Genomic DNA, 11,611 nt, shown 5'->3' on the forward strand with positions numbered 1-11,611 from the left:
TGGAGACGGTGGAAGTGCAGCGTTTCCACAACTACAAAGGCGAACCCAGATATTGACACTACAAAGCATCTGATGCAACGTGCACGACAAGGCTGTTAGCTATATGTGGTAGCACTGAGCTTTTGTAATTGAACGCAGCACGGCGCCTGGCACCAGACACGAATGTAAAGCATGTACAGGCAGCTGACGAGACAGGTTGATGGGGAACACACACACACACACACACACACACACACACACACACACACACACACACACACACACACAACCATACACACACACACACACAGGCTAAGCTCTATACAGATCAAGATGTGATGATGGTTGTAATTGATTAAAAACTGGGCCAAATGTCACTCTCAATGAAAAATGGAGGCAACAGGAGTAAATTCTTAAGCACTATACTGCATGTGGTGTTCACAGACCTGTCCTGTCATTACTACGTCTTACATCTTTCACTGCTGTGAACATGACATACATGGACCAATCTTCAGCATTCATGACTCAGCCTCAATGTCTCATTAATCATTTATGTATTCAAATGTACCACATACAATTTATATTATAAATCAAGAATACATCTGCCTTAAGGGGTTGTATTACTATAATATTTTAGACCTATTACTATTAAACCCTCCTGGTGTCTGGGGTTCTCCCCCAGCAGCCACTCCTTTGAGTTCTGGCCTCATATTTTCCTACATTTCCAATGCAAAGTATTCACTCTTTTCATTTTACTGGCAGCTCTAAATCTTTGTTTGGAGCCTGAGGGCTTGAGACCAGTCAGGCATTGACACAGACCTGATGATTGATCATCCAGAGCCTCAACAAATTCATCATCAAGTGCCTGTGATGATGTAACTGTTTTGAATTTGTAATTTTTCTGATATCGTACCTAAAACTCCTGTGAGTGTGTTGAGTGATTGGACTTATCCAGAGTGCAGTGTAACACGGCGGGGGCACAGCTCAAACATATCCATCCTACCAACTGTAGTAACTTAAACATATCAAAAGTATGTATGAATAGCATTAATTAGTTCTGAAAAGCCACCGTTAAAGCATTCTCTGCATGACGCCCTTGTACAGTAACCGGAGCCTACAGAGCCTGTTACAGGACGGGCAGCAGGACAGTGCAGAGTGAGGAAACAGTGAGCTACGTTAAATTGTACTCTGAATATTTCAGGCAGAAAACCCAGCGTCAATAGTGCTTACACAGTGTTTAGCTTCGTAAGCCCGAGTCTAAACTCAGCAAGTGGCTTGGGTTATGCCCTGAAGGGCCTACCCATTAGTTTATGGAGCCTTTGTGTGCAGAGGTAGGCAAGCTCTTATTATTCCGATCCACTTATTAGACCCGTCCCAGAGGTGAGGTAGCTCGCCCAATACTTTGCAATCTCTATCTCTCCGTAGACGTATAACTCTCTAGATATATTGTTCTCCTGGCCTCCCCGACGTTTCTCTCTTCACCTCCCCAGACTCTATATACCTTTGTATAGGAAGTGCTTACATTGGTCCTTTCTTTGTGCTGTCGTCAGCCTTAAGACAGAAACACAACACAAGCTAGATATAATATCTAGCCGGGCTGAGCTGAGGTGATGAACGAGAGAGCATTGAAATGATATAAATATTCCTCTCCTCTCTGACTATTTCCTCCGCTCCCTTCGGGGCATATAGCAGGGATTTAAGAAGGCAGGGGTCCAACACGACTGGCCCTACTTCTTTTTATTTCCATTCATTTCTTTCCCTCGTCTTACCTGCCACTATCTTACCATTTTGCTATGCTGCCTTTTTCATCTCACTAACACCCTTCAGAGTCTCCTATCCTTCGCCTCTCTCCCTCCGTCTTCATCCATCCTGATTACCTCAACAGAGAGCTTTTTCCGAACACTACTTCTTAGAACCAAAACCTCATTGAAAGAAAATACCGTTATATCAGTGTGGCGTGGTTTCAATCCTAACCTTTAGTAGTGGAATAAATTAAACACCTTCCACACTAGCCTGAGACAAGATGGTGGTGGTGTTGTGCTGATTTGCATTTCCATTGTGGTCATAAGGACAGAAGGATGAGTGGGTGTTATTGAGGAGACTTGCTCAGCATGTTCTACACACTTTTGTAGCTCCTGCATAATGTAAGAGTCACTATTGTTGGAAGTCTTCTTTCGCTTCGCTTCATTTCGGTTCTTAATAGATATGAAACCGATTGTTCAATCTTGTAGCGCCTCAGGCTGGTTCAGACTCCAGGAGGTGAGTGTATCCGGTGGGTCTGCTGAACTGAATGTTCAACCTGCACTGGATCCATTCATAGTCACAGCTTGGTCACTGTTTATCGTTGCTCACAGCTAAACCACAGAATCGCATTGCAGTTCACTCACACTCTCTTTCACTCGCCCACTCAAGTGAGCTCTCTACTTTTGCTCTCCCTCACACTTTTCTGTTTCCTGATAACTATATTAGACAAAATTCCCATTAAAACTCTTCATTAGAGATACCTGCCAAAGCTGCCAAATTTGACATCACGGCGTGTGGGATTGGTATCTGAGCCAACACAGGTTCACTATTAGAGAGTCAGGGTACGCCAAACAAGTGGTGACCGGGGCAAAGCGAGAGGGAGAGCAAGGAGCGAGGAAGTTGGTGAGATGAATACAAAATGCTGCTTCACCATTTTGTCCATTCCAGGCTAAATAAGATCTTCCTCCGCCTCCCTTCTTCCATGGCCCGGGGCAGGGGACTGGAAAAGCACATTTCCCACATTATAACCCTTCAATATCTCTCCAGTGGCTTATACAGAGTTAGTCTTTCTGAGTGTGTGTGGCGTGTCTGTAAGAATGTGTCTAGGTCCTGTCTGCTACTTTGTGCAGCAGACCAGCAGCAGTCTAACCATGGACGCAGCAAAGTTCAAGACACGCTCAAAACTTTCAGACAGGATAGAAAAGATCTAATGCGGCAAGAAGTAAAGTGTCTAATGGGAAGCTTTAAGGCAGCGTCGCTATCTGGAGCAGGGAGGTTGCCTCAATGTTAGAGACGCAGACTGATTCTGGGAGCGTGCCCTGTTCAAATTCCCACCAGCTAGATAAATTTCCGCGAGGTAAGTGATTGAAAAACACTCTGTCTTCTCTGAGTAATTAGCTAATGTGGAGGTGTCCTTGAACAGTGGCAGCCTGTGTCTATACTGGGAAGCTCCCCGGTGTAACTGTGTGAATGTGAAACACGGCATCGCTGAAAATAAGCACTTGGTGTCAGCAAACTATTTGGGGGAGGAAAGAAAAAAAAAAAGTACGACTGTAAAATGTAACAGTTCCACAATTCAGCACAACTGTGATGGATATTAATCTTTGGTTTCATTCATCCACACTCCAGATTTCTCCTATACAGCATTGATATATAGAATCCATTAAAGCGGTGTGGAGATTTAATCTAATTGAGTAAAAAAAGTGAGCTTCTAGCATTAAATTATGGAATGGACTTGGCACAAAGAAAATGTCTAAATATACAGTATCTTCGGAAAAATTAAGGGCAAGAAGAGCAAGTTGACCTTCCTGCAGCCGACTCTCCCACAGTGCCATGCAGATCTTAAAGCAACAGCTCATTCCTTCATATCAGGCACTTATTTGTGCGTACATAATTTGATGCTTATGCTCAATATTCAGAAAAAAGAGCAAGAGCAATATAGTGACAAGATGACAAATCAAGAACATAATTATATATATACTTTCACCTTGATATGCAAAGATATAAGGTGCTTCATTGTTGTGTTGATGAGGGAACTGCACAGTAAATAATGACTGTCAATCACAGTTATTCATTAATTTGCTCCTTCGCTTCTTAATCTGACCCTTTATTCTGTCTCTTTGTTCTTCCGCTCAGCAGCTCCATGTTTATGCATCTGTTGACACGTTCAATTCTTTATTCGTCCACTCAAATATTTACTCACCTGTGTATGTATTCAGCCATGCATTTCCTCATTTATTCATACCGCAAACTGTACTCTCAATCAGTTAAGAGTATTCATATGCAAAATGAGATGTGTGCAAATTTAGACAACACAGCGACTTCCTTCAAAGCCCCACAGTAGGTAAAGCACAACAACCTGCCTCAGACCAAACAAGGATGTCCCTACGATGGGACAGACACATGCACAGTGTATAGACAGAAGTGTGCACGTCCCCTTTTATTAGTGGTTTCACTCATTTAGAGCTTGTAGCAAATAAAACAAGACCTTAGTTCCGGTTTAAGACAACAGTGTGCTTACAACTTTGTGCCAACGACTTAGTGAACTTCCTTCCTTGATGCAGCAGGTCTGACCAACACTAAACAAAGTGCATAAACAATGGTTTGTCAGATTTGGTGTAGAAAACTCGCCCTGAATGCAGCCCTATCAAACAGCTGTGGAATAATTGGGAACACCGACTGTGAGCCAAGTCCCGTCAGCTGACATCAGTGCCTGGCCACACTGTATGAAAGCCTGGAGAGAGGAGGAGGAGGAGGAGGAAGGGAGGGCAAGTCCATATTAAGGCCCATGGTTTAGGAATAATGTGTTCAACAATGACTTATGGGTGTAATAACTAGGCACACGCATGCTCAGTGACTTGGATCATCAGCTTACTCAAGAAATTAAAACACACACACGGTCTGTGGCACAGTTTAGCTCGTTTAATACAATCATAACGCAATACCGGTGAACAATGCGAGCCAGGGGCAACAATAACAAAGGCGGTCCAGTGACAAATGACTGAGGAGGCTACTGGCACAGACACAGACACACTCCGCCGCCCTTACACAGAAAATGGATCACTTTGATCACATAAACGCTTAATATTTCCAGTGGCCCTCTGCACTAAAGCAGCAACGTGAACGCAGCTATGACTGCGGCTACCACCACTAGCAAACGCTGCTCACAACACCTGTGAAGCTCGCGAGAAAACAAAAGCGATGACTTCCTGCGGTCCGAGGTGTGCAAATGTAATTCCAATTACATTTTTCAATACAGTATATGAAAATCAAAGGTAAACACAGCTGCTCGTGTTCATTCCAGACCAGTAAGTGAAGCAAATTGAAACACATACATCTGTAGTATTCACTCGCATTCACTCAGATGTATCGTTTCCCACAATTGAGATAACAACACTACCTGCGCTATTCTTCCGCTTTTACTTTGACGCAAACGAACACATAACTTCCGGTCTTGCTGCCGCTAAGCATAGCTACCTTGACGCGAACCGGCTGGATGAACCTGTCCGCCTTCTTCCGCAACAAACACAGTGCCGTTCGCCCAAAAACACGATAAACAGGTAGAAACGTTACCTCTTTTTTCTTCTGTCCTCCGCCGGGCGGCAGGCATAACAGCAGGAGGAGGAAAACACAAGGAAGTGGCAGGTGAGCGAGGGACTTCAGAGAAAACGACGCCATATCGAGAAGATGCTCCGGCAGCAAGACACGTCTCGAGCGGCTGATGGGAAGTGACCAATCAGGGGGAAGCTTTCGTGCCGAGGGGCATTGTGGGCATTGTGGTTTTAAATGATGCCCAAACCGCGTATGGTAACAGGTTGAGAGGAGGAAAATAGAACACGAGAGTATTACGATACAGTGCAATGCAGTAAATCCTGTAAATGTAAAACTACTCTTGTAAATACATGTATTATTCACCTGCTTTAGTACTATTCTCTCTATTTTAATAGTTTGTATAACTTCCTTACAGATCTTACACAAACTATGCTGACACCTGGTTGAACACAGTGCAGTGGGCAGCTGGTGGAGAGCAATGCCAGTGGAGTATGGTATATGATATAATGTATGATATACTCATGTGATATACTCAGACACTGGGAGAACATCACACTGAGCGGCCCAGAGCAGACACTGGATTTGAACTCCTGACCTTCTCCAAGCGTCCCATCATTCTGCCCCAGAAAACTCTTATGCCCTTAATTATAATTATAACGTTGTGAAATAGAGCGCTACTTCAAACAACAATAAGTACCGCAGGGTCATCGCATTAAATGATTATTGCAGGCATATAAACTTAACTTGTCCGAGGCAGTGGCTCAGTGGGTAGAGCTTCCGCTTGGGAACCGGAGGGTTGCCGGTTCGAGCCCCTGCCGAGGTGCCCCTGAGCAAGGCACCGAACCCTCAATTGCTCCCCCCTCTGCGAAGGGTGGTAAATGTAATGTAAGTCGCTTTGGATAAAAGCGTCTGCCAAATGATCGTAATGTAATGTAATGTAATGTCTTTCTTTAGGGAGGCAGTGGCTCAGTGGTAGAGCTTCCGCTTGGAAACCGGAGGATTGCTGGTTCGAGTCCCTGCCGAGGTGCCCCTGAGCAAGGCACCGAACCCTCAATTGCTCCCCCCTCTGTAACTTTCTGGGTGGTAATGTAATGTAAGTCGCTTTGGATAAAAGCGTCTGCTAAATGCTCGAAATGTAATGTAATGTTAACAAATGCAGTATTTACTGCTGCTCTGTTGTACTCCAGTGCGTTAAGAGGTACTGGGGTGTTTTTCTGGTCATTAAATGTAAATCTATGCCTCAAAGAGAAAGTCGCTTATTGTGCAAACATGTGATCTTAAACATGTTTTCCACCAGCCTGCAGCAAATATTCCCTCTGCTGACAGATTAAGTTCTGTGTGTTTAATTCTATACACGCAATTCAATTTGAAAGAGACAATCTGATGTGTTCACAGGACTACAATAGGTTGAAACTGAATTCAGATGCCCTTAAGAATTACATACCAACCCAACAATGGTGATAGAATGTACTGTATAAGATGCTCTGAAAACCAAAGATTCAAATGTGAAGTTTTTATATTCAGGTCCATCGCTGATCTGAATCAAATGACACGTAAGGGATGACTTACTTAAGGGATCATTCTGTATGGATGTCAGAAGAGTGTTTTTATGTCCTACTTGCTCTCTCTGTCCCTCTCTCTCACACACACGCATCATACCTTGAAATATTAAACTGGATGCGCCATGAAACTGCAATCCATCCGCTCAATCGTGGAAACATTGCCACACTTGGTTGGTTTGGTTATGAAACATGTACACAACCTTTCCCTTGGCAATGTCCCGTGGGGTTCCAGCAAACAGAGCTGCTAACTTTCTGTGCCCGCTCCACTATCTCAGGTCAGCTACAACTAATGGAAGGCGCTGCTAAACTTAATGCTGCTTAACAACAACAATGATGGATGCTCCCTTCTTCCCTCCACTTGCTTCCTCTGCTGCTCGCCATGCTAACAGCTGCACTTTGCATTTGAGAGCCCAGCAGAAAAAAATCTTATCTGATCACAGCGAGGAGGAGCGAGACGGACACGCCTGCTAGTGTGGAGAGATACTCTTAACATGGACCAAACCCCTTTAACCGCCCATCATTCTTGCACTCCCCCCCCCCCCACACACACACACACACACTCAATGGTCTGTACTGCATCTTTGAATACCTAACCATATTTGTACATACATTCTAATAAAAAGACGCGGCAATAAAGATGCTGACCGATTCTCCATGTTTCTATTTTCACTCTGTGCATATGTGGGTCAACAGCAGAGATGCAAAGCCGACTCAAGGAGACATTATAGACCGAGTGGAAGGAGCGAGAGGCTGTTTATGGTGCTTCAAAGTGCAGAGGAACGTGCCGCGCAGAGGGGGAGAGAAAGAGAGAGGGGAGATGGGTGACATCATTTCCAGCTGGCAAGTAGCTGGCTGCCCATGTCCAGGGTCAGCCACTCTCTTATAAAAATAACGAGTCCCTGGGAAAGTGATTAATTGCACAACAGCACTGAGTTTATAGAAGACAGAGAGCGAGGGAGAGAGATGAAGGAGGGGAGGGATGGAGGGAGGGAGGGAGGGAGGGAGACACACACACGTGGTGGTTGGTGGTGGTGGTGGGGTTTGCAGTCGCTGAGTAACTAAGAAGCAGGAAATGGCAAACGAGACAGAGGGAGAGGGAGAGCAACATCAAACAAGAAAGTGAGAGGATAAAGCAGCAAGGAAGGGATGATGAGAGGACGGAAGAGAGAGAGAGAGAGGAAAGGCAAAGCAGCGCAGAGGAGAGTCCGACAAACAGAGGGGGGAGGATGGAGGCGTTCATTAATATGATGTTCGTTATCTCTGACTGACTCCCCCAACAAATGTTCCTCTATGTTCTCCAGTGTGCTGTTCCACAGGCCAGCAGCTGTGTGCCAGTGTGTGTGTGTAGTTTCTGTGAGTGTGTATGTTTCCCCATTCTTTAAAGAATTTGTGTCTAAATCTGTGTGTGTGTGTCTGTGTGTGTGTGTGTGTCTGTGTGTGTGTGTCTGTGTGTCTGTGTGTCTGTGTGTGTGTGTCTGTGTGTGTGTGTGTGTGTGTCTGTGTGTCTGTGTGTGTGTGTGTGTGTGTCTGTGTGTGTGTGTCTGTGTGTCTGTGTGTGTGTGTGTGTGTGTGTGTGTCTGTGTGTGTGTGTGTGTCTGTGTGTGTGTGTCTGTGTGTCTGTGTGTCTGTGTGTGTGTGTCTGTAGCCCTTGAAGCTTATTGGGCTTAAGTGCAAAGAGGAGAGGACTTGAAGCGACCCTCTAAAGTGTATTATTATCCCACTTGTTGTGTACCGAAGCTGTGTGGTACTGAAACTGACACTGTGTTTCAGCAAACTTACGCCCCACACACACACACACACACACACACACACACACACACACACACACCCACCCACACACACACACACACACACACACACACACACACACACACACACACACACACACACAGGTAATGTGTGAGTAGATCCATAGAGGCTTTGAAGTGGAGACTGTGTGACTTTGGTGGGGATGAACCTGTTGACCCTCATGGACAGATGGACAGTGGACAGATGGACAGTGGGCAGTTGGACAGTTGGTGCATTTACAATGTAAATGCAGGAAACGAGAAAAAAGATCAATCACTTATTACTTTTTATTGTTATTATTTTGGGCATAATTAGTGGAACCAGCTCGGCTAATTCAATCTATTTAGGACATTTTTATTGGATTTTTTCCGAAATGAAACCAACTTTTTTTTTTCACATCACAATTCACAACAAATCGACAAATCTAACTCCATACTGGATATACAGACTTGTGAGCCTCTTTTTCTCCTCTCCTCTCCTCTACTCCCCTCCCTTCTCCTCACCTCTCCTCTATTCCTCCCCTGTCTTCTCTTCCTCTCCTCTCCTCTCTTCCTCTCCTCTCTTAAAGGTTTGCGGTGTATGATAAAACACTATGGCTGTCGGCAGGCGGCGACACCTTATTATGCAGAAGAGGAAGAATTTCAACCGTCCCGAGAAAGAAAGAAAGAAAGAAAGAAAGAAAGAAAGAAAGAAAGAGATTTTGTTTGCATTCCAGCAGTCGCTTCACTTATATTACATTGAAATTATTCCTGGTGATGTCACTTTATGCTGTCCAATCCCTGCCCCACTTAATCTGACTGTTCATCACGCACGCACGCACGCACTCACAACACACACACACACACACACACACACACACACACACACACACACACACACACACACACGGATACGCAGTCACAGACTTTTCTTGTCTTCAGAGGCAAAGCAGCATTTTCGATTCATCTACTTGATTAGACGCCCCCCCCCCCCCCCTACTCCCCCTTTCCTCCTCTCTTTCTCTCCCCTCTCTAATACACACACACACACACACGCACACACACACACACACACCGGTGCGTCAGTCACTGCAATAATATACAGCATAAACCTCCCTTTCCTTCTCTCCTCTCCACACTCTCTCACCCACTCCTCTCTCTCTCTCTCTCTCTCTCTCTCTCTCTCTCTCTCTCTCTCTCTCTCTCTCTCTCTCTCTCTCCCTCTCCCTCTCTCTCTCGGTGAGAGCTGATATCTCTGGCGGTTTGCCGCATGGAAGTCGCCCAGGCAAGCCAAAGCCGAATATCATCAGTCTGATCCGGACTCCTTCTCTCCAGGCTCCGGCCGCTGATCGTGCAGACGCTACATCACGCTCCGGTTTGCCGGCATCCAGCGGGATATAACGGCATTTATCCGGTGACTGGCGGACAGCTGAGCTCAACCTAAGATTAATTTCAGTACAGGCGGGATTTTTTTTATTTACATATTCAGATGTAATAGATAACGCGCACTGGATTGTCAAGTGCGCAAAAGCCGCATTACGCACGGCTGAGATTCTTGTATTCCTCTGTGTTTTACGTTTCTTTCTCCCAGAGAACGGACAACTCGGGGACCGGGGCTGAGGGACTTCCACGGCATGGAGTCCTGATTTTTACCATCCGACCCACTGGGAGGAATGAAACTGAGAAAAACCGTCGCCTTGGTGGAATATTAATCACCCAATAATCCCGAGAATCCGACCCCGGGGATGTGTGGGCAGAGTTTGGGACTCTAGATCGCACCCCAACTTTTGCTTGCCGTTTCAATCTTCCTCCCTGTCCGCTTCTTCGTCGTTGGGACTTCTTTTTTTCCGCGTCTGATTCGCAGCACTTCACTCTTGATCATGGACCGGTCGACGTCTTTGGATATAGAAGCGCTCAAGGTAAGACGCTCGGAGCTGGGCGACGCGCACGCTGGTTCCCTGAAAGAGGGCTGCGAGATGCATGGATGGATGGATGATAGAGGGATGGATGGATGGATGGAGGGATGTGTTTGGGTGACTGGGTGTATAACGGGCGACTAAAAGGAGGATTGTTTCCTCTGGGGTGGCTGGTTTGATGAATGCTGAGCCGCCTGAGGGCTCAGCTCGCTGGGTGGAAGGATCCAGCCCTTATATGCTTGTTGACCGGTGGAGTGGGTGACTGGGTGGCTGGTTGGGTGACTGAGTGACTGAGTGACTGTTTGGGTGTCCTCTAGGCTCTGAGGAGGATTGGTGAGTGTGTGGCAGGCGGCTGTATGGGTGAGATAGACAGAGGAGTGTTGCCTCTGTCGGGCTCCCATGCAGCTCTGGGTTGATGCAGCACTAGAAGAGCATCTTCTTCTCTTCGCTCTGTCTCTCTCTTTAAAACACATATACACACACATACACACACCCGCGCGCGCGCACACGCACACGCACAAACCCACACACTCCTCGGCTGGTTGGGGAATGGGGGTGGGGGGGGGGGGGGGGGGGGGAGCGCGCGCGTGTGTCAGGATTCGGTGCGTGGGGTGAATTTCAATCTGCTTTGCTTGCACGGAGGAGAGTTGTTGCTGAGAGCTGCTGTGGGCGTCGGTGGGACGCTGGATAAGCGGGAGGAATTTCACAGTCCTGGGGGCCCATGTAAGAAAATAATCATGAGAGAGGGGGGAGTGAATCACACCCCCTCCCCAACACACACACACACACACACACAGACACAAACACACATGCACACACACTCTCTCATGTATTTGTTTTCGAATTAATTATTTTCAATTCAGGTTAATTAGCGAGTTCAGTTTAATGTGGATTATTGGCATGCATGGGAATCACACCTCTGCCCAACCAGAGTCTCTATCCAGCATCCACAGTATGCCCCCCACCCCCTCTCTCTCTCTCTTTCTTAGAATTCAGATGGTTCTCTCAGTGTGTGTGTGTGTGTGTGTGTGTGTGTGTGTGTGTGTGTGTGCTGGTACAGTACAGTCTCTGTGTGTGTCCATATGGCTGCATC

The 11,611-nt window shown here is 46.2% G+C and overlaps 1 protein-coding gene across 1 annotated transcript in view; it reads right to left on the minus strand.

The window, feature by feature from the left end:
- Positions 1-5,453, minus strand: part of tusc3 (tumor suppressor candidate 3) — a 55,424-nt gene extending 49,971 nt beyond the window's left edge. The window contains exon 1 of the mRNA XM_076171193.1: positions 5,296-5,453. Coding sequence (XP_076027308.1) covers positions 5,296-5,400 — 105 coding nt within the window. The 5' untranslated portion in view covers positions 5,401-5,453. The remainder of the gene's footprint in view (positions 1-5,295) is intronic.
- Positions 5,454-11,611: the final 6,158 nt, after the last annotated feature.

This window comes from Genypterus blacodes, unplaced genomic scaffold (assembly GCF_046128005.1).
Source record: "Genypterus blacodes isolate CSIRO-AG114 ecotype Tasmania unplaced genomic scaffold, CSIRO-AGI_Gbla_v1 ptg000240l_1, whole genome shotgun sequence".
In the NCBI taxonomy this organism is placed as follows: Eukaryota; Metazoa; Chordata; class Actinopteri; order Ophidiiformes; family Ophidiidae; genus Genypterus; species Genypterus blacodes.